Source organism: Parambassis ranga, chromosome 2 (genome assembly GCF_900634625.1).
Source record: "Parambassis ranga chromosome 2, fParRan2.1, whole genome shotgun sequence".
Classification (NCBI taxonomy): domain Eukaryota; kingdom Metazoa; phylum Chordata; class Actinopteri; family Ambassidae; genus Parambassis; species Parambassis ranga.
In genome coordinates this window covers 36,010,372-36,033,666 of record NC_041023.1, presented here as the reverse complement: position 1 = coordinate 36,033,666, position 23,295 = coordinate 36,010,372, and the positions used below count along the sequence as shown (strand labels likewise).

At 41.8% G+C, this 23,295-nt stretch overlaps 2 protein-coding genes and 1 long non-coding RNA gene across 6 annotated transcripts in view; 2 read left to right on the top strand and 1 right to left on the bottom strand.

The window, feature by feature from the left end:
• Positions 1-7,809: 7,809 nt before the first annotated feature.
• LOC114426431 (nuclear receptor subfamily 4 group A member 2-like) lies at positions 7,810-12,396 on the bottom strand. Its single transcript, XM_028393830.1, has 7 exons — positions 12,231-12,396; positions 11,307-12,144; positions 10,858-10,987; positions 9,891-10,063; positions 9,623-9,822; positions 9,367-9,545; positions 7,810-8,299 (listed from the first exon to the last, which is right to left on the bottom strand). The coding sequence occupies exons 2-7, from the start codon at positions 12,135-12,137 to the stop codon at positions 8,037-8,039; spliced, it is 1,776 nt and encodes a 591-aa protein (XP_028249631.1). The 5' UTR covers positions 12,138-12,144; positions 12,231-12,396; the 3' UTR covers positions 7,810-8,036.
• A 1,139-nt stretch (positions 12,397-13,535) lies between these two features.
• The window catches only part of gpd2 (glycerol-3-phosphate dehydrogenase 2 (mitochondrial)), a 28,613-nt gene continuing 18,853 nt past the window's right edge, over positions 13,536-23,295 (top strand). For both annotated transcript variants that reach the window (XM_028424181.1, XM_028424174.1), the window contains exons 1-2: positions 13,536-13,652; positions 15,541-15,656. In XM_028424181.1, coding sequence (XP_028279982.1) covers positions 15,546-15,656 — 111 coding nt within the window. In that variant the 5' untranslated portion in view covers positions 13,536-13,652; positions 15,541-15,545. The remainder of the gene's footprint in view (positions 13,653-15,540; positions 15,657-23,295) is intronic.
• Positions 15,665-22,118, top strand: LOC114447757 (uncharacterized). 3 transcript variants are annotated; one of them, XR_003671861.1, is made up of 4 exons: positions 15,665-18,862; positions 18,957-19,510; positions 19,605-19,738; positions 19,954-22,118. It is a non-coding gene; the product is annotated as an uncharacterized LOC114447757 (long non-coding RNA). The 3 variants fall into 3 exon arrangements; XR_003671862.1 differs by having other exon boundaries at positions 15,665-19,298; positions 19,394-19,510; XR_003671860.1 differs by having other exon boundaries at positions 15,665-19,510.

The window sequence follows — 23,295 nt, the reverse complement described above, 5'->3', positions numbered from 1 at the left end:
ATGTGAGCATTTGCCCACTCAAGTCTGTTACGGCGACGATCTGGAGTCAGGTTAAGACCCCGATGAGGACGACGAGCATGCAGTTGAGCTTCCCTGAGACGGTTTCTGACAGTTTGTGCAGAAATTGTTTGGTTATGCAAACCAATTGTTTCAGCAGCTGTCCGAGTGGCTGGTCTCAGACGATCTCGGAGGTGAACCTGCTGGATGTGGAGGTCCTGGGCTGGTGTGGTTACTCGTGGTCTGCGGTTGTGAGGCCGGTTGGATGTACTGCCATATTCTCTGAAACGCCTTTGGAGACGGCTTATGGTGGAGAAATGAACATTCAATGCACGAGCAACAGATCTGGTTGACATTCCTGCTGTCAGCATGCCAATTGCACGCTCCCTCAATGCTTGTGGCATCTGTGGCATTTTGCTGTGAGACAAAACTGCACATTTCAGGGTGGCCTTTTATTGTGGGCAGTTTGAGGTACACCTGTGCACTAATCATGATGTCAGATCAGCATCTTGATGTGGCACACCTGTGAGGTGGGATGGATTATCTCAGCAAAGCAGAAGTGCTCACTATCACACATTTAGACAGATTTGTGAACAATGTTTAAGAGGAATGGTAATATTGTGTATCTGGAATGAAGTTTAGATCTTCAAGTCCATCTCATGAAACATGGGAGCAAAAACAAAAGTGTTGCGTTTATATTTTTGTTGAGTGTATATATATATATATATATATATATATATATATATATATATATATATATATATATGTATATATATATATATGTATATATATATGTATATATATATATATGTATATATATATGTATATATATATATATGTATATATATACACACTAGCTCCGTGGTAGAACTCAAATATCCGATCACTGAAACAGATTACACGAAGGATGGAGAGGATGTGGCAGTCCTCTAAATCAGATGACTCCCAGAGGGCCTGGAGAGACAGCCTGCTGACGTATAAGAAGGCCCTTCGCAAAGCCAGGACAGCCTACTATTCATCACTAATAGAAGAAAACAAGACCAACCCGCGCTTTCTCTTTAACGCTGTAGACAGGCTGACAAAGAGCCACAGCTCTGTGGAGCCTCGCATTCCTGCAGCTCTTAGTAGTGAAGACTTCATGAGCTTCTTCACCGATAAAATCACCACTATTAGAGGACAAATCAACCACAATCTCTCTGTGACCGCTGAGGATACACCGCCGCTTCTGGAAACGGATCCTGATCTAACTCTGGACTGCTTCATGCCCATCGGCCTCCCTGAGCTGACCACCAGCATCTGCAAGTCTAAACCTACTACCTGTCTTCTGGATCCGATCCCTTCACGGCTCCTCAAGGATGCTATTCCTCTGATCGGAGAGTCTATATTAGGACAGATCAACTTGTCTCTGGAAACAGGATATGTACCGCAGGCTTTTAAAACTGCTGTGACCTTCACTGGACCCGGACGTCTTAGGAAACTACAGACCGATCTCCAACCTCACCTTTATCTCCAAAATACTCGAAAGAGCTGTTGTAAGTCAGCTAAATGACCACCTGCATAGGAACAGTCTGCTCGATGCTTTCCAGTCTGGATTCAGAGCCCATCACAGCACAGAAACAGCACTGCTTAAAGTCACCAATGACCTCCTCATGGCATCGGACCGGGGACTCGTCTCTATACTCGTTCTACTGGATCTCAGTGCTGCCTTCGACACCGTAGATCATCGCATCCTGCTACACAGATTAAAACACGAGATCAGGATTACATGAACAGCACTGCGCTGGTTTAAATCCTATTTATCTGACAGATTTCACTTTGTTCATGCTAACGATGTTTCTTCCACAGGTACAAGGGTTAACCACGGTGTTCCGCAGGGTTCTGTGCTCGGACCGATCCTGCTCCCTCTAGGAAACATCATCCAGAAGCACGGCATAAACTTTCATTGTTATGCTGATGATACCCAGCTGTATTTATCAATGAAGCCTGAAGAAACGGAGCCGCTAGTCAGACTACAGGCGTGTCTAAAGGACATAAAGGACTGGATGTCCTCCAACTTTTTACTATTAAACTCGGACAAGACTGAGGTCATTGTTTTTGGACCTAAACATCTCAGAACTAGTTTATCAGATAATACTTTGTCTCTGGATGGAATTACTCTGGCCTCCACTACGACTGTGAGGAACCTTGGAGTCATCTTTGATCAAGACATGTCGTTTGTCTCTCATATTAAGCAGGTCTCCAAGACCGCTTTCTTTCACCTGCGTAATATTACTAAGATCAGGAGCATCCTCTCTCAGAGTGATGCTGAAAAGCTCATCCATGCTTTTGTCACTTCAAGACTGGACTACTGCAACTCTTTATTGTCTGGATGTTCACATTACTCCATCAACAGTCTGCAGCTGATCCAGAACGCAGCAGCTAGAGTTCTGACAGGAAGCAGCCAAAGGGATCATATCTCTCCTGTCCTAGCGTCTCTTCACTGGCTCCCAGTGGACTCAAGAATACACTTCAAGATCCTTCTTCTAACCTACAAGGCTCTTCATGGACTTGCTCCATTGTATCTGCAGGACCTGATTGTACCATATGTTCCTAATAGGACACTCAGATCTCTGAGTGCAGGTTTACTTGTAGTTCCTAGGATTCATAAAAGTAGAATGGGAGGACGAGCTTTCAGCTATCAGGCACCGCTATTATGGAACCAGTTACCAATCTGGGTCCGAGAGGCAGACACTGCCTCCACCTTTAAGACTAGACTTAAAACTTTTCTGTTTAGTAAGGCTTACAGTTAGCCTTAGACCTAGTTGTAGCACAGCTATGCTGCTCTAGGCCTACGTTGTCGGGGGGCACAAACATGATCCACTGAGCAGTTTCCCTCTCACCCTCTGACCTCTCCTTTTGTCTCCTTAGTCTGGCTCACACTGGTCTTAAGACCTGCATGCTGACCTGCAGTCCGGCCCATGAAGTCTCTCTTGCCCTACGTTGTCGGGGGGCACAAACACGATCCTCTGAGCAGTTTCCCCCTCACCCTCTGACCTCTCCTCTACTCTCCTTAGTCTGGCTCATACTGGTAATATCGTCTCATAATCTGTGTTCACTGTCTTCCTTGTAGTTCTGTGCCTCGCTCTCGCTCTCTGTCTTTGCAGGTCGCAAGACCTGCATACTGACCTGGAGTCTGGCCCCTGATCTCTCCTGTGCTCATCGACTTCACTAGCCCTTGCTGCTCATCTTTGCTACCATATTACTATTCCTACTTATGGACTAACGATATATATAGATATCTATTACAATATAATCACTGTTTCATCTTGCTGTCATGTTTGCTCTGTACTGTATCATGTTTGTATCATGTTTGCTCCTCTCTTTCTCTCTCTCCTTCATCCTCTCTCTCCTCTCTCTCTCTCTCCTTCATCCTCTCTCTCTCTCTCTTTCCTCTCTCTCTCTCTCTCTCTCTCTCTCCTTCATCCTCTTTGACTAGCAGCAGGACTGGTTCCCCCTTAAGCTGACGGGTCCTGCTCAAGGTTTCTTCCACTTAAAGGGAGTTTTTCCTTGCCACAGTGCTCTTAGGGGGGTTCCTGTGAAGCGCTTTGAGACAATGTCTGATTGTAATATGCGCTATATAAATAAAACTGAATTGAATTGAATATACACACAGACACACACACATATATATATACACACACAGACACACATACACACACACAAATATATACATATACACACACTGACACAGACACACACACACACACACACACACACACACACACATATATATATATATACACATACACAAACATGTATATAACAACTACTAATAAATACTTGTGTACTTTTTGTTTCTTTTTGTTTCTTTTTTTGGGAGGGGGTTATCACTTGATTTACACAACATGCCAACAACTTTGAAGAAAATGTATTTATTTTTTTTATTTTGAAGTCAGACCTTATTTAGTAGGCATCATAGCACTGGGCGTGAGATGCACACACTGCTCTCTTATGTATTTAATTATTTATTTAGTTTATGACACATCATACAAATAAAAATAATTGTAATCCCAGGTTGTTTAATCTCAGCCCCTGTTTTTTGTTGAACTGAATTTTCCCGTCACGACCACTAGATGGGGTCCTTGACATTTCAATGTGGGTGTACGGCACCTCACACCACCACACAGACACACACGCACACAACTCTTCACACCTGTCCATCACTCTCTCTCTACAGGAATGCTGATCCTTCAGAGGGAGCTGAACCTATCCCCCCACCGGGCCATCAGACCTGAATGTAAAAACCCCCTCATAATCCTCAAACAAACACCCCCCCCAATTCTTCCTGAACCCACTCATTCCTCTTCAAACACTCAGAGATAGTTTTGTGGCTAGACAGATGGAGGAGATCTTTTTCATGTGCTGTGTTTTGTTCTCTTCTCCTCAGAGCTGCACAAATTACTAAAATAAAAAGTTTCTCCAGTTTTAGCTGGTCATTATTTTTAAAATATTGTCTGTACAAAAACAAAGGATGACTGAATTAATTAGTTGTTCAAAATTATTTCAGACATTAGTGTGTATTACTGATTGTGTGTCTGACTGTAGCAAAACCTTTTATTTTATTTTTAGATGTTATTTTTTTTATTTACTCGGGTAGACGTTTTGAACAGATTTTATTTTATTTTGTTTAATTTTTTATTTACTAGGTTTGACTTTTGGACATTTTTATTTTATTTTATTTTATTTTATTTTTATTTACTAGGTTTAACTTTTGGACAGTTTTTATTTTATTTTTATTTACTAGGTTTGACTTTTGGACATTATATAAATGTATTTGTATTTATTTATTTTATACACCTGCCAGCCTGATGGTACTCACATGAAACAGACAGACGAACACCAGCTTATTTCTTATTGGCTGAAGTCGATGTAGACTGTGAAGTGGAATAACTTGTCTGCTCGCTGCATCACGCGGGACATTCAGGTGTGCGTCTCTGTGAAATAATCCGATCCACCGATTCAAGTGTTCAGACCACCGTTAGCCCTCCGTTAGCACGGGAACACCTCCCTGAAGGATTTGACTTAATACTCTAATCCCTTTCCAATTACTGCTTGTGATTACAGTGACAGGAAGAGTTGCTAAGTGGACTCTTCACCCCCCCCCCCTGCATTTAATAGTTAAATCCACTGATTGCTTTCCTAAACAAAGAGTCGCACATAAAAACAGGGCCTCTTTTTATAGCTTCAATTTTCGGTGCTGTCACGTGATAAGCTAAAAATCATAATTTTATCTTATCATTTTATTTACTAGGATGTAAATGCATGAAGGTACATATCACTTATTGTAGTGACCATCGGATGGATGCTACTTTTCAAGATGCATTGTGGGATACATTGAGGGCCCTATATGGGGTCTATAATTTCTCACTAAGACTAGGACAGCACTACAAAAATGGCGGATGATCTATATAGGGCCATATATTGGCGTTTTGGAGGACGCAACCTCCAAAAACCCCTCACGAAAGGTGACAAAAATCTAATTATCAAATTATTTGGGGAATATTTTTAGAGATTAATCACCGCCAATCTTCAAACTAGTGAATGTCCCGACAAATTCAATTCAAGATGTCCCCGGTTGGACTCTGGTAGGTGGGTAGGGGGCCCGGGGGATTGGGTCAAATGTGACTTGTTGCTCTATGTTTACCACCTTTTTAGGTGCATAAAACAATGATTACAACTTATGTCACTCTCTGTTATTAACCTCAAACAAGCTATTATAAACAAGTATTGATTTCTGGATTATCCATCATAGTCGTGTTTAAAAGGAGATGAGTATCAACTATTGGAAATACTTGAAATAATGACGTGTGTGAGGATAAAGATTGAAATTCAACTCATAGAGACCGGGCGACAATGTAAAAAATAATGTGTTTAAAAATGATTATATCATCAGTAATAATCTGCAATGGATTACATGTTGAAAGTATCTCCCCCCGCTAAATAAATCTGCCCCCACAAGTGGTCGTGATGCTGGTCGGTCTCTGGGCTGCTGGCGATAAGAGGGTATTGAAGCTGTATTGAAGCTGGATGGATGCAGAGATCAAAGAGCGTCAGAAAAAAACACCTCCATAACTCCATAAATTGAGCTCTACAGATAAAAATACCTGATGCAAGCCAGCCCGAGGGCCTCAGAACCCCCCCACACACACACACTCCCACCAAAAAAAATATAATAATAATAATATATTATCACGATATAATGAGATAATATCACAATATAATGAGATAATATGATGTAGCGAGATAATATCACGATATAATGAGATATCATGATATAATGATATAATATCACGATGTAACGAGATAATATCTTGATATGACAAGATAATATCTTGATGTGACAAGATAATATGATGTGACGAGATAATATCTCGATGTGACTAAATAATATCTCGATGTGACGAGATAATATCACAATGTAATGAGATAATATCTTGATATGACGAGATAATATCACGATGTGATGAGACAATATCTCAATGTGATGAGATAATATCACAATGTGATATATATATAATGAGATAATATCACGTTATAATGAGATAATATCACGTTATAAAGAGATAATATCATGATATAACAAGATAATATAACGGTGTAATGAGATAACATCACGATATAACCAGATAATATCACGTTATATTGTGATAGTGATTAAAAAAATTCTACTGTGGCAGTTCAGCGCTTCCTGGCGAGAACAGACTGATCCATGATGTCCACATACCTTTGGCTGTCATATGACTAAGCTATGATTCTACACGTATCCACACTGTATGTGCAGTGCCGCCGTGGGTCAATGGCATTCCTTATAGAATAACACGTCACACTGACTACACCTATTCATAAAAGCGCCTATAGAAACCAGCAGTGTCGTGGCTGTGAAATATCTGATATTGTATTACACTCTCTTTGCACCTGTCAGTCAACCATCTTCATCTGAATGAATTGGACATTTCTCAGATACCGTTATTGATCGGTTTCTATCTCAGAGCGCCAAACAGCCTCCGATATTGATCGGCAAAGGCCTATTAAAACCTCCTTGGGAGCATCATCCTATTTTCTTATAGAAGACCTTTATTGAATCGATGTTTGTGTCCAATAAAAAAAAAAGAGCAAACATGTCGCATAGCCGCAGAGTACAAGTCATCCAGGATGATTTCTAATTGTTTAATCATGTATTATTTATTATTATTTTGTGTTCGGCCACATCAGTGTGTTCATCTTTTATCTTTACTAACAGCAGACGATTACTTCTTTAATGTCATGTCTGACCAAAGGGGGGCTGCAGGAAATGTCTGACAGCCGACGGCAGTAACACACACCTTCTACCTTCATGCCTTTTATTTTAAAAATATTGCACATCACCGTGACCTATGACCTTTACGTACACATTAATGCGCAGATACAAATTGCAGAGGTATATATTTTTTGTCCCTATGCTTTTATTTTGAAGCTAATTTCAATGTTATTCTGAATCTTTGCTTACCACATAAAGGTAGCAACCTGTAATTTATAATATTAATAATAATAATTATTATTATAATAATAATATGTATGAATAATAATAAATAGTATTCATTTGTTTTATATATATATACATAAAAATTATAATTGAATTTCTTACCAATAATCGAACCAATTTATTTAATTTTTTTTTATTTAAAAATAAAATTGCAAAAAATCTATTATATGAAAAAAAATATATAAAAAGTCCAGCAGCCATGAGCAGCAACTTTATTTAAATAAACATTTATTAAATAAATTGTGGACAATGACAGCTTGTAGAACACGACTAATATTAATATTCACTTTTTTGTAAAGACTAATAAAGGACAAATTTGTATCAAAATGCCTCTGTAAGTGTAAAATAAAGCGTAAGTAATAATGATTCCTTCTCTGATCCATCAGCATGCTTCACTTTCTTTATATTTAGCGGCAAATAGTTGGTCCTCCGTACCTCTGAGCGTCCAAAAAGTAACCCAGATGAGAGAAAGTGTCTCTTAAAACGGCAGCGTGTCAAGGAATAACTTATCTATTATCGCCGGCGGCGCCACCAGATCCTCCAGCTTCAAATAGAAAATCCTCTGCAGGCCTTGGATGCACAGAGTGCGCAGCTCGGGCAGCTTCTCCAGCAGCCTGGACAGGTGGTCGGACCAGTGGCTGGAGCCTCCGTCCGGGCTCCTCCCGTCGCCGTCCTTCATGCACCTGACCACCGCGTTCTGCAGCTCCTCCACTTTGTGCGGGTCCTTCAGCCCGTGACGCTCTGTGGGGGTCCGCGGTAATGTTATCAATCAATAATAATCAATAAAATAATTAGCTAATAGTTAAAACAGCTAAAATAGCACATTGAAAGGATTTTATTTTGAAACATCAGTTGTAGCTAATTACTTTATGCTAACTGTGTACCCTATTAACCCCTTTAGCTACACATTTCATTTAACTAATTGTTTCAGCATTACATTCAAACTATTAGCCTAGCCTTAGCTAACTAGTTCAACCATGTTAACTCCTTTTTGCTAATTTAGGCTACTTTTAGCTAATAGCCAGCTGGCTACTTTTGAGCCACTGTTGGGCTAGTGGCTAGTTAGCTCTTAATGATAAGCTAATCACTTTTTTCGACTAAGGCTTTTATTTTTAAATATCAGTTGTAGCTAATTACTTTATTTTAACTACGTATCCCATTAACCCCTTTAGTCACCTTTAGCTACACATTACATTTAGCTTATTGTTTCAACTATTACATTCAAACTATTAGCCTAGCCTTAGCTAACTAGTGCAACCATTTCAACTGCTTTTTGCTAATTTACTTTTAGCTAATAGCCAGCCACTGTTAGGCTAACTGTTAGCCTTAACAATAACAATAATCACTTTTTTCGACTTGACTCGTAATTACGTTAAAAAGGCAAAAAAGCATAAATATAACAGCACAGCTGTTAAAATTAGTAGCTAATTACTCTATTCTAACTATGTATCCCATAAATCCCAATAATATTTATTTAAGTTACATTTATCCATTTTAGCTAAGCATTTTGCTAATTGTTTCAATTGTTGTTACATTCAAACTATTAGCCTAGCCTTAGCTAACTAGTTCAACCATATTGACTCCCTTTTTGCTAATTTACTTTTAGCTAATAGCCAGCTGGCTACTTTTGAGCCACTGTTAGGCTGTTAGCCTTAACAATTTGACTTAGCTCGTAAATTGATTAAATGCGATCGTCTTGGCTAATTAGCTTAGCATAACTGTTCAACTAATTTTTTTTAGCTAGTTTCCATCACATCACATTGCTTGTTGTTTAATACTTTAACCGTAACTTATTCTTATCGTCTCACTGGTGATCAGAGCGAGGGTGCAGATGCAGGAGAAGGTGGAGACGTCCAAGTTCATCCTCTGCAGATTAGCGGAGAACTCCACAATGCTGTCGATCCACTCCCCGAAGCCCCGCAGGCACTGGAGGCGGTGCCACACCAAGCCGTCGCAGAAGATCAGCTTCCCTTCCTCTGGGTTAGATCTGAAAAATGGTGACAGCTCTGAAGTCTTTTACGCCTGTGTTTCTATGGCAACACGCAGTGTCAAGTGCTTCTTTACCTGTACGACAACCTTAAAACGAAGAGCTCCAAGAAAGCGGAGTAGAAGAGGAGGTCTTGGTCATGCTTAGGAAGGGAGGTGAAGCCAGGGATCTTCTGAGACCAGCCCCGAATAACCTCCATCGATCGGGTCAGGAGGTCATAAAACTGCCGGATGTGCTGGGCGTCGTCTCCCAGCGGACTTCCCGGATTCTCCTTGAACTATCCAGAGAGGCAGGAACCTGTTAACCCCTTGCTAATTATGTGTCATGTCGTGTTGTCCTACTTACTTTCGAGTAGTCCAGACGAGAAGGCGGAGGATTCGACTCCACATGAGCCCTGACGAGGGCGCTGAGGAGCGCAGCGCCAGCGGGTCTGGAAGATGAAGACACCACATCCGGAGGACCTCTGGGCTTGGACGGCAGACGACCCCTGCGACCTTTCAGGCCGTCGGTCCTCACCACTGTGGAGCACGAATTGAAGATCTTTTTTAACTCTTTAAAAGCAACAACCGCCCCTGTATATATATATATATATATATATATATATATATATATATATATATATATATACAAAAATGATCCACTGAGCAGTTTCCCTCTCACCCTCTGACCTCTCCTCTACTCTCCTTAGTCTGGCTCACACTGGGTAATATTGTCTCATAATCCGTGTTTACTGTCTTTCTCGTGGTTTTTTGCCTCGCTCTCGCTCTCTCTCTCTCTCTCTTTGCAGGTCTCAAGACCTGCATGCTGACCTGCAGTCCGGCCCCTGAACTCTCCTGTGCTCATTGACTTCACTAGCCCCTGCTGCTCATCTTTGCTTTGATTACTGTCAAATTACTACTACTACTTATGGACTGATGATATATATAGATATCCATTATAATATAATCACTGTTTCATCTTGCTTGTCATGTTTGCTCTGTACTGTATCATGTTTGCTGCATGTTTGCTCCTCTCTCTCTCTCTCTCTCTCTCTCTCTCCTTCATCCTCTCTGTCCTGTCTCTCTCTTCTTCTCCTCCTCTACCCGGCCGACTAGCAGCAGGACTGGTTCCCCCTTAAGTAGACGGGTCCTGCTCAAGGTTTCTTCCTCTTAAAGGGAGTTTTTCCTTGCCACAGTGCTCTTAGGGGGGTTCAGATTCTGGGTCTCATGCTCTGAGTTTCTGTGAAGCGCTTTGAGACAATTTCTGATTGTAAAATGCGCTATATAAATAAAACTGAATTGAAAACTGAATTGAATATAGTTAATAACCGTACCTTCTTTGACCATCCCTACCGCCAGGCACTTCTGGAAGCGACAATATTGGCACCGGTTCCTCCTCCGTTTGTCCACAGGACAGCTTTTGGCTGCCAGACATACGTATTTGGCATTTTTTTGCACCGTACGCTGCATGGAGAGAAGGTTTTTGCACAATTTTTAGCAAATTTAACCCTTTAAACTCACATTAGCATCCCTTCATTAAAATTGCAGCGGCCCTCTCTATCTCTTGCTCCTTTGGGCCATTTTTCAGGCATTCAATGAGACGGACAGGGGGGGGGGTGGAGGCAGCAAGTCTGGGTAAATACAGGGTCGTGGTCATTCATAATTTGGAGAGTCGCCATGGGGATGAAGGTGGAGGTTGTTAATTTATGGCACAGTTTGGTTGCCATACACAGGACATTTACCATTAAAGCCCCGTGTGTGTGTGTGTGTGTGTCAAACAAACCTTGAAAAATCCTTTGCAGCCCTCGCAGGTGCGCACGCCGTAGTGCTGGCACGCCGCGTTATCCCCACACACCGCACACAGTCCCTCCGAGCTCAGCTGCTGCCCACCCCCCCGGCCGAGGACCAAGGAACTCTGATAGTCCACGCCGCACAAGCGATGGCCGTGGGCGAGCTGAATTGGGTGAGGAAATCCCACGGCCGCCTGTTTTCCTAATAAAGCGCGGGTACCCAAAACCGCGGGGCTGTCCAACAACGCCTGGTGGTGGTGGTGGTGGTGCGCTCTTCCCGCGTCCGGGTTCATGGACACGTGGAGAGATCCGGTGGACACGCTCTGAGTAGAGTGTTGCGCGTGTTTTAGAGTAGAGAAGAGTGAAAATCTGGAGAGCGCGTTTTTCCTGTGCGCTGCCGCCAAATAGTCTTGTCGAAAAGTGTAGAGAGAACCGGAGTCCTCCCCCCATATGTGTCCAGGAGGAGTCTGGAAGTTCGGTGCCGGGGATGGAGACCGGTAATAATAAACAGAGCCCGGGGATGAGAACAGCTCCTCCGGCTGGTAGCGCGGACATCCGTGCGCATCCTCCACTTTGACGCACGGCAACTCGCCTTGGAAGAGACACGGCGGCTTCGTGTCGTACCCGGAGCCGTAAGAGTCCGGCGACAAGGGGCCAAAACTCGAACCCGAAGTCCCGCTTGAGATCTCGCTGTTAGTAAGATCCATGCTGAACTTGACAAACTCTGGAGTGAGGAAGTCGCAGCCGCGCTCTGCTCCGCAGCTCTGAGACGCAGGGCTTGCGCCTTGCGGATAGGAGCCGCACTGGGTTTGGACGCACGGCATGATCCAACTGCGGGAAAATAAAAATACATTTTACAATTACGCACCAGTTTTGCGCACTTTTCTGATAGAAGGATGCACATAAGACGCCGTTACCTTGATTGTGTTCACTGAATTATACCTTTAGACGTCAATCCAGATCAGGAGGACGGTGATAAGGAACCCCATTTCTGAAGAAAGAGAGAGAGAGAGGGGGAGAGAAGGGAGGAAGTGACTGCTCACTTCACCCACCTCTTGGCTTTGCGGACTGGCTGCCAGTGACACCGACAATGTGCTTTTGTTTACGCGCAGGGTGCGCTTGCTCTTTTGTGGCAACCCCCCCATTACGCACAAGGCGCAGAGGGTGGTGCTGTCAAATTTAGTTTATATTTCCTTCTGCCATTTACATGCCATTTTTATTTTTTTAATTATTATTATTAATTATTATCGAAATTATTAAAATGTATATGGAATAAAATTTTTAAAATATAATAAAATTATTATAAACACAATAAAAAATTAGTATGTTAAATTATATTATATTTTCTTCTGGCATTTATATAAATTTTTTATGTTATTATTTTATTTTTAGTAATTTTTTATTTTATTTTTATAATATTACGCGCAGTTTCAAAAAAAATCTACATATATTACTTTGAAAAAAAATGTGATTATAAATTTACTTGGACATTTTTTTATTTCTCATATTATACTATATTTCCTTTTGTCATCATACATTATTTCTTAAATATTTTTTATTTTGTTATTTTATTTTTATTTATTTATTTATTTTTTCATAAATTATTATATTGTATATTATATTATATCCATTATTTCTTAAATATTGTTTGTATTTTATTTTTTATATTACGCACAGTTTTTTTAAAACACGTTATTAAAATTTATTTGGTAAAACATTCTACACAAAAAATTATAATAAGCACAATAAAAAGATTATATTATATTACATCCATTATGTCTTAAATATTTTTTAATTTTTAATTTTATATAATTTGTAATAACATTACGAAAACAAAACACGTGATTAAAATTTATTTGGAAAAAAAATCTATTTTTTATATTTTACTTTTATATTTCCTTCTGTCATTTACATCTATTATTTTTTAAATATTTTTTCTTTTTTTATATATATATATATATATATATATATATATATATATATATTACGCGCAGTTTCCAAACAACACGTGATTAAAATTTGTTTGGAAAAAAAAATTCTACACAATAAAATTGTGATAAACACAATAAAATCTTTTTTTAAAAAATGACAGCTGGTTGCAATTATTGCTATTTTATAAAACAAAGGAGAGACTGGAGTTGCGCAATCCTGCCCTCGTCTTACGTCACTAGCTGTTTGCTGCTCTCTCATTGGCTGACAGTGACGTCGCTCTACGTCGCCGTGCTTCCTGGTTGTAGTTGTTAAACACAGGTTTTTTTTTTTTGAAGGGGGGAGATAGCAACCCGATGTCCTAAGACACCGCCCTGCATTGCCAAGAGCGACACAAATCAAGGAAGCCCGTAAGTGGGAACGTCTCTTGTGTCGCTTTGTGTTTTTTGAACATTTTAATATCGCTCTAATGTTACGTTAATGGCGGGTGTTTTCCGGTAGAAACCCAGAACGGGAAGCTAAATGCAACATCTGCTATATTTACCGTTTTGCTAGTAACACTGACTTTCTGTTGTTGTTACGGATATATAAATGAACATTATATATTCATTTAATCTTATAACACCATATAAGGCGTTTTAACAACATTTAAATAGCTTATTCGTGACCGTAAACGCGAGGCTTGTTGTTTTTCCCTCAAACGCCGCACTTAGCTAACATTTTTAATCCATTAGCAAGATGGTGCTATGTAAAAAAGACGTCAAGTAATAGTCTTTTAAAAACGCCATGTGGTGCTGTGTGGTGTAAAGTGTCCAGGAAGCTGACTCATGATGAGTGTATGGGGCTGGTGTAGAGAAAAAAAAGGTGGGGGTAAGGGGTGAGGAGAGAGGAGAGGAGGGGTGATGAGAGGTTAGTATATTACTTTATAAGTTCATTCTTGCTATGGAAAAATGTGACCATGTTGTTCCAGAGCGTTACCGTGGCAACAGTGACTTTTGTGACTTATATATGTATGTACACTCAACAAAAATATAAACGCAACACTTTTGTTTTTGCTCCCATGTTTCATGAGATGGACTTGAAGATCTAAACTTCATTCCAGATACACAATATTACCATTCCTCTCAAACATTGTTCACAAATCTGTCTAAATGTGTGATAGTGAGCACTTCTGCTTTGCTGAGATAATCCATCCCACCTCACAGGTGTGCCACATCAAGATGCTGATCTGACATCATGATTAGTGCACAGGTGTACCTTAAACTGCCCACAATAAAGTGAAAGTGACCAGAGATCCCTAGAAGAGGTGTTCCCACTGGGGGCATGTCCCAGTGGGAGGACACCTCAGGGGGGAAACCCAGGATTGGGTGCGCTGGCCTGGGAACGCCTCAGGATCCCCCCCCCCCCCCCGTGGGGGGCGTCCTTGGGGGCGTCCTTGCTTGGGGGTCCTTGGGGGCATCCTTGCTTAGAAGACTGCTGTCCCCCAAAGTCCCCTCCCTTCCCGGAAAAGCAGTTGAAGATGGATGAATGGATGGATAGAATAGGAGGCCGCAGAGGGGAAGGGGGGTAGGAGCTCACGGTCGCTGCTCGTTGAGTACAGCAACTGCAGAACCATATGTGCTTTCACGTCAGTCTCTGGAAGTTAGCTAGGTGCTTTTGACAAACAAACAAACAAACAAATAAATAAATAAATACATTTGGAAAGTCGCCAGATATAGCGAGAGAGCGTCGACAAATGTCCCGAACTGAACAAAACGCGCGCCCCGAACCCAGAAGACATGTACCGAACGGTTGGATTTATATAAATACACAAGCAAACAAATTATATTTATTATTACATTACATAAATAATGCTTGCAATTTATTTAATTTTATAAAATGTGTAAAAATAATTATATTTGAGACGGTAATGTAATAGGTCATTAGTTAAACCGAACTGGTTAGTGACATTTGAGCCATCTGTAGGGGCGTTTTTATTAAAATGCATTAGAATCTGCTTGGGCTCCCTGGAAACCTTTATTCAAACAAGTATTACAGTAGGAATGCTAATACTCCCCCCCTCCCAAGGGTACTGGAGGCCATGCGCCCTGCCTGCCAGGCAACATTGGTGTCACATTACGCTCATTATGTTTAGACATGGGGGTCATTAGAGTGATAAAATTGGACGTCACATTGGTAGATTCTACTTGTGTTTACTTCCTGTCAGGCTTGCATGCCTCCTTCACATGACCACCTGTCGTGTTGGGGAGTTTTTATAACTGCAGGGTGTCTCTGCTCTGTCTTGACATTACTCCACAGGACTCATGGCGTTAAGGAAGGCTCTGAAACGGACGGCAATCATAGGCGGTGTGGCCGTCGGGGCTGTCGCCGCGGCTTTCGGCTTCTCGCAGCTGATCGAGTACAGGAAGAAGCAGGTACAGTATGTTTGTAAAAGTGTCGGCTTCTAAAGATCCAGTTCTTAAGTGTGCTTTTGCAGGAGAGAAATACTAGATACTAGTAAATACTACTAAATACTATACTTGTCTAGATTTTGGAATGTACTTGTTCCCAAGCTGTAAAAAAATTGCATAAGATTTTTTTTTTTTTTTAAACCCTATGCGCTCAGTCTCTGTGGAGGTGTGGCTGTTTTTTTGTAACTTTTTTTATTTTTGGCCTTTCAAAATAAAGGTCAGGTGTTTGTTTTATTTTTGGCCTTTCAAAATAAAGGTCACATGGTTTTTTGTCTATAAAGGTCAAGTGCTTTTTATTTGTATTTTTTGGCCTTTCAAAATAAAGGTCAAGGGTTTTTTTATTTTTATTTTTTGGCCTTTCAAATAAAGGTCAAGTATTTTTTTTTATTATTATTTTTGGCCTTCAAAATAAAGGTCAAGTACCTGTGTATTTTCAGGTGCTATGCTAATACATGGATTTTTACAATAAAACTGCTTGTTAGCTTAGCATATACCGTATTTTCCGGACTGTATGTCACACCAGCCAAAAAAAGGGACACAAGCTCCTCCCGAAAGCCTACTTTGAGACCTTTAGGGTGTCAGTTTTTGGGGTCACAGGTTACAGATTTTGGATTTCCTGTACTTCAGGTTCCTGAAATAAATATAGTGAAAAAATTGATTAGCTTCACCACACAGAAATTCCTCTAAACTATCCTATAAACGAGTCAAAGGCTGACTACTGTGCACTCGTATAAGCTGTCTGGATATTAGCGACCTATCGGCCAGTCAGAAAATAGAATTCCTTGTTGCCTGTGTAACTCCTTCAACCCTAAAAGAAGAGAGAGGGTTGAGGATCCAATGTCTAGGACACTCTGGATCTGTTACAGGCTTCTAAAATTTACTAGGTCTTTGAGGAGATTGGTGGTAGCAGATTCTCTGAGAACGATAAGACCTCCAGCCCACATACACAGACGTACAACACTGTAGTTATGAAATGGATAAAAATTATTATTGAAGATACATATATTTAAAACACAATAAATAATAATAAAGAATCAAGAAACAATAAATTGAATTGATTTAAAAGTACAATGTAACAATGTAAGTAAAATAACAAGAATAAAAAAAAAGATGTCAGATGTCTGGCCTTTCCGTCTGTCCTGCTTCTTCTTGCTCTTAAAAAAAACTGTCCTTGACGGTTAAGTTAAATCACTGAGATCTCAGGAGGAAAAAAAAAGTAAAAAAAAAAATAAAAAAATAAAAAAATATATCCAGTTGTCTGTCCTACCGCCCTCCTGGAAAGCACCTTGCTCCTCCACCAGCATCCAGACGAAATAGCACCGGACACAGGGGATCCAACTCAGAATCCCAGCAGAATCGATGCCAAAAAAAAAAAACCAGTCTGCACACAAGTGTGCAGACAATTAGCATACCGTTAAAAACATTTTCTATACACTGTATCTCAACAACGAAATATGTAAGCCAACTGCCAACTTCCCATGCAAAAAAATATCAACGTATCCAGAACAGCTAGCTTCCGTTCGAAAACCGTTGGTTACCTACTATTACATCACTGCCAATTCCTAGTAGGCTAGCAAACAAATCATACAGTAACAACATAAACACATTTCAAACAAAACCCATTTGCCACAGACAATATCCCGACTGGTTTTTTTTTATATATATATATACATCTATATGTATAAACTCATGAAACAAACTTGCGTCATGTAATCGCTAACAGAACAGCTGACTCACCAGGATATCCAAGGTAACAAGGTCCCTCAGCCGTTCCACACACAGCAAACTGGCGTGCTCCCCACAAACTCACTGACACAAAGGCCACAACTATCTCTCTCACTGTAGTGTTCATGGAATACCTACTCCAGCAGCGTATCACTTGTTACTGTTAAAACTTTCTGAGGATAGTTTTTTTTCTCGAGCTGCACATCCACTGTTCAGCCACCTCTCCGGGAGCTCGCCCGTGCTGTGTTCAAGCGACGCTCGGAATCCTGTGTATGCAGCAACGCCGAGCCACCGGTCAGGAAGCTCGCCAGTGCTGCGTTCATGGCACACTCGAACAAATGTATATAGGCCAATGTAACAAATAAATAAATAAATAAATAAATCTGTAAATAGTACAAACAACCTGGGTTACAATCTCCCCCTCTAGACTGCATGTGTCTCTGCATGCATATCAGACTCAACAGATACAGGAATTAGTGAAATCGTAACTCTTAAGGTTTGTAAGAATGATTTGATAGCTCAATCAATAAAGGGCTCTCCTAACTTATTATAAGCTAGCTTGCAAGGTTGGCGTCTCTCCCTGATAGAGCGCCTTACGCCCATAGGTTCGACCTCTGATCTTTCACTAGCAGTATTTTCCACTACAGACTCTTTCTTGGCATCACTCATGTTGTCTCTACTGTGTGTTTGTGTCATGTCAGGCTCTGGAATTTCAATAATAACATAATCTGGGGGACTACAGTGGGAACTGGAGTTTGTGACTGCACAGCTATTCTCCGGGACACTAGGAAATTCTGAATTGGATGTGTGACTTGGGTCCTTGGGGTCTGATGTCTGTGATGGTGGTTGAATGTTTTGCATTGAAGGTCTTCTAGTGATGATTTCAGGCACATGACTGACTGGATACAGTTCATCCTCTTCAGCGTAAGAATCCTCCTCCAAGCCATCATCATCTTCTTTCATTCTGTCATTCTTTAGTCTCCTCCTAACTTGCCCATCAGGGATAGAACTACACTCATTGCACTTTTCAACAGGTAGGAATCCGCATGGCAAAAGGAGATCTCTGTGCAATGTGCGCTGCGGTCCCTCCTCGGATTCAGGTTTGACCACATAAACGGGGCCGTCTCCTATACGCCTGACAACAGTGTGGACTCTCTGCTCCCATCTGTCAGCTAATTTGTGCTTCCCTCTGATGTTTACATTCCTCACCAAAACTCTGTCTCCCTCGATGAGCTCTGCTGCCCTCACACCTTTGTCAAATCTGGCTTTGTTTTTCGCTCCCATTTTGTGGGAATGCTTGGCAGCTAGTGAGTAGCTCTCTTGTAAGCGCTGGCGTAGGCCTTTGACATACTCTGAGTGGGTGTGGTGGTCCTCTTTGCCAGGGTGAATTCCTAGAACCAGATCAATTGGCAGTCTAGGCTGTCTCCCAAACATCAGCTCATAAGGTGAGTAGCCCGTGGTGTCATTCTTAGTACAATTATATGCATGGACCAGGGGTTTGACAAAATCACGCCAGTGGTATTTGTCTTTCTCTTCCAGAGTTCCAAGCATATCCAGAATTGTTCGATTGAACCGTTCCACTGGATTTCCACGGGGATGGTAGGGTGTGGTACGGATCTTATCAGCTCCAATCAGTGTGCAGAGTTCTTTAATTGTCTTGGATTCAAAATCTCTGCCCTGATCACTGAGCAGACGACTGGGGAACCCATAATGGACAATGAAGTTCTCCCACAAGGCTTTGGCAACTGTTCTAGCTTTCTGGTCTTTTGTCGGGACTGCCACTGCAAATTTTGTGAAGTGGTCAGTAATAACCAGTACATTTCTGGTGTCCCGATTGTCTGGTTCAAGGGACAGATAATCCATACAGAGAAGCTCAAGAGGGTAAGTAGCAGAAATGTTTTCTAAAGGTGCAGCCCTCTGAGGCATGGCCTTTCTCCTGAAGCAACGCTCACATTTTTTACACTTTTCTTCAATAGATTTAGCCATTCGTGGCCAATAGAAGCGGGCACGGGCAAGACAGAGTGCACGCTCAATTCCAAGGTGACCAACGTCATCATGCACACCCTGAAGTGCTCTCTCTCTGAAGTCTTTAGGTAGTATCAATTGATAGACCAGTTTTCCACGGTCCATCCACCTTCTGTGCAGCACACCATCTTTCAGCTCAAGCTTTTTCCATTCCCTCATCAGAGATGTAACATCAGGATGCTCAAGACTTGTCTCTCTGAAGCTGGGCTTGTGAGCTTTCTCTAAACATCTGATGACATATGCGATAGACGGATCGCCTCGTTGAGCTCTAGACCAGTCGGTGGTGGTCATTGACGGTAAGATATCTTCACCAAATATATCTTCCACTACAGCAGGACTGATGGCAAGGGATTCAGCAATAAGAGTTGGCTCTGAACTTGTGTCGAAGTCACTCTTAAATGTCTCAAGGTGATGGTGACACAAGGCTGAGAAAACTTCACCATTGACTTCATCTCCTGTATCTAACAGCCTCCTTTTCATGTCATCAATTCTCTCCTTCTCCTTTATAAAGGCATCATCCTCATAAGGAGGGGCTTGAGGTCGCCGAGACAACCCATCTGCATCACGATTGGCTTGCCCTGCCCTATACTTGATGGTGAACTGGTAAGTAGAAAGGGCAGACAACCAGCGGTGCCCAGCTGTGTCTAGTTTGGCAGATGTTAGTACATATGTTAGGGGATTGTTGTCGGTCAGAACAGTAAAGCTAGTGCCATAGAGGTAGTCTTTAAATTTCTCACAAACAGCCCATTTCAGTGCTAAAAACTCAAGCTTGTGAGTAGGATAGTTCTTTTCACTTTGGGAAAGACCTCGGCTGGCATAAGCAATGACCCTGAGCTTCCCCTCCTGCTCTTGGTAAAGAGCAGCTCCCAAGCCTTCATGACAAGCATCAGTATGCAGGATGTATGGTTTCTGGGGATCTGCGAAGGCAAGGATGGGCGCAGATGTTAGTTTCTGAATAATGGTTTTGAACGCATCCTCGCACTCTTGCGTCCACTCTTCAGCAAATGGTTTGTCATAATTTAGAGGACGTTTCGACTGGTCTCTTTTATAAGGTTTCCCCCGCTTCCTCGGTGGGTAGTAACCTGCTGTGAGGCTGTTCAGTGGTCTGGCTATCTTTGAATACCCCTCAACAAAGCGTCGATAATACCCAGCAAATCCAAGAAAACGTTTCAACTCCTTCCTGTTAGATGGTCGTGGCCAGTCTCTTAAAGCAGATACTTTTTCAGGATCAGTATGGACTCCATGAGCATCGACAATATGTCCAAGGTACTTAACTGAAGCTTTAAAGAAATGACATTTATCTGGTGATAGCTTTAAACCATAGTCTCTTAGGCGGTTAAGCACTTTCATGAGGCGAACTTCATGTTCTTCCAGCGTGTCCGAAAACACAATCAAGTCATCCAAAAACACAAGTACTTCATTCAGGTGAAGGTCACCGATACACTTCTCCATCAACCGCTGAAAAGTGCTAGGGGCATTTGTGACACCTTGTGGCATGCGATTGAACTCAAAAAAACCTAGTGGGCACACAAAAGCAGTTTTTGGCTTGTCTTCTTCTGCCATCTCAACCTGGTAGTAACCAGATTTGAGATCCATGACTGAGAACCATTTGGCACCATTAAGGGCTGTAAACGTCTCTTCAATGTTGGGAAGAGCATATGCATCTCTGATGGTCCTTGCATTTAATTTCCTGTAGTCAATACACAGTCGAATTGAGCCATCTTTTTTCCGCACTAAGACTATAGGTGAAGCAAAAGGACTCTCTGATTCTTGAATAATGCCTGCATCGAGCAGTTCTTTTAGATGTTGTCTGACTGCCTCTCTGTCGTGTGGGTGAATTGGCCTCGGCCTCTCTTTGAAAGGAGTCTCATCCTGTAGCCGGATGCGGTGTTTGACAGCTGTAGTGTGGCCATATGACAAGTCATTGATTGCAAACACTTCAGGTATGGACCTGAGGTTGGTGAGAACACGCTCTTTCCACTGTTCTGAGATGGGTGAATCAGTGAGGTTGAAATCAAGATTACCACCGTCAAGCATGTCCTTACAAGATTCACGATGATCAAGGGGGCTTATGTGCTGAGCGGCGCAGACTTGAGCAATAATGCTTCTAGGCCGCAGAACGACACTTTGTTCACTCAGGTTACGCAGGACAACAGGAACCTTGTTTCTAGCATTAAAAGGGATGTTTATCACAGCAGCTTCAAGGAACACACCTCCAGGTAGTCGCTGGTTTTCATATGGCTCAAGAACAAATGTGTCATTCTGGTTATTCTTTCTCAGCTTCACATCCCCCATGATGCAGACCCTTTGATTGGCAGGCAAACTGATGGCACCTCTGCCATGTAACCTGACAGGACATGCACAGTTGCGATTGGCACGTGCCCGGGCAATATGCTGGAAGACCATTACAAGTTCCTTGGAGTTGAGGTTGTGAATAAACTCTGGTCCTCCTTGCTCAAGTGCTTGTTCATAAAGCCTGAATAGTACATTAGTCCCAATCAGCAGGGGAATTTTGCTGTTGAAGTGACACTCTGGGACGACTAGCGCTAACACAGCTAGCTCCTCCTCCTTCCCAGTTATTGGTTGAGGGAAAGTGATAAGAGTTTGTATGTAGCCAAGATAAGGAACATGCTGTCCCCCAGCTCCCTCGATTTCAAGGAGGGCATGAATGGGTTGGATGGGAAGGTGGGACAAGTAGTTCTTATGGAAAGATTCTGACACAGTAGTAACCTGTGAACCAGTGTCCAAAATGGATTCACATGTTACATCCTCCAAGGACACTGAAACTGCACAGCGGGGGCCTACAAGCCCTTTTGGTATGAGGTGCCCTGTGTCATAGTCAGTCTTCATTTCATTTATCATCGGTTTCCTTTGTGCTGCAGCTCCCTGTGGATTGGGACTCTGGCTTCCAATGTGTTCAGCTCCTGATTGTCCCGTAGCAGGAGCTGTTACAAGTTTAAAGTAGAGGGTGAAGCAGCCTGACAAGCTTTAAACTTCTCTTGCTTTTCTTTGAGCTGCGCATTTTTTTGTCTAACTAATGCTGGATTTGGTTCGTTTTGGCAATGGACAGCAATGTGGTTGTCTTCACCACACTTGAAGCAGAACCACGCTCTTGGCATTCTTGGAACCATGGGGAACCTTTTAGTGTTGGTGTTATTGATAGCAAGGCAACCTGTCATCCTGGTATCATCATGGTCTCCTGGAAAATGCTGGTTCTGTGCTAGCTTCTCCATTTGTTTCATCAGCTCAGTTATTTTACTTTCAAGTTTGGAAGATTCATCTTGTCTGGATGTTGGGATTGCATCATTAACATAAATGGTGTTCCCTTGCTTGTGGCTCAACTTCTCAACTTGTTTCGTCAGTTCATCTACCTTTTTTGTGAGCTTGGACACATCATTCTGCTCCATTTTGGGTGATGGAGTGAACTCATAATCATATGAAGCTACATCAAAGACAGAATGTGCATATGCAGCGGCTTTTGTAGTCCCTAAGTATTTTTTCATTCTGTCCAGTTTTGCTGAACGGCGATCCTCCTCAGTTCTTAGCAGTAGGAGGAGTTCAGGAAATGTTGGTGGATTATTCTTCCTGTATTCTAGCTGTAGTCCTATAATGAGATTCTGGTCCCAGCAGCCCCTACAGAACTGTCTGAGTAGCTGGTCATTGAAGGTTCCAGCAGGGGCTCCCCCTCTAGAAATTACTCTAGTGAGAAGAGTGTGAAGTTTGGTCAGGTACACTGAGGGTTTCTCTCCATTGTTCTGATTGGAACTTAAAAATGCAGCAAACAGCTCCTCTCCATCCTCAACAACTCCAAATGCAGCATCCATTTGGGTAACATAGGAACTTGGTGGGGAGG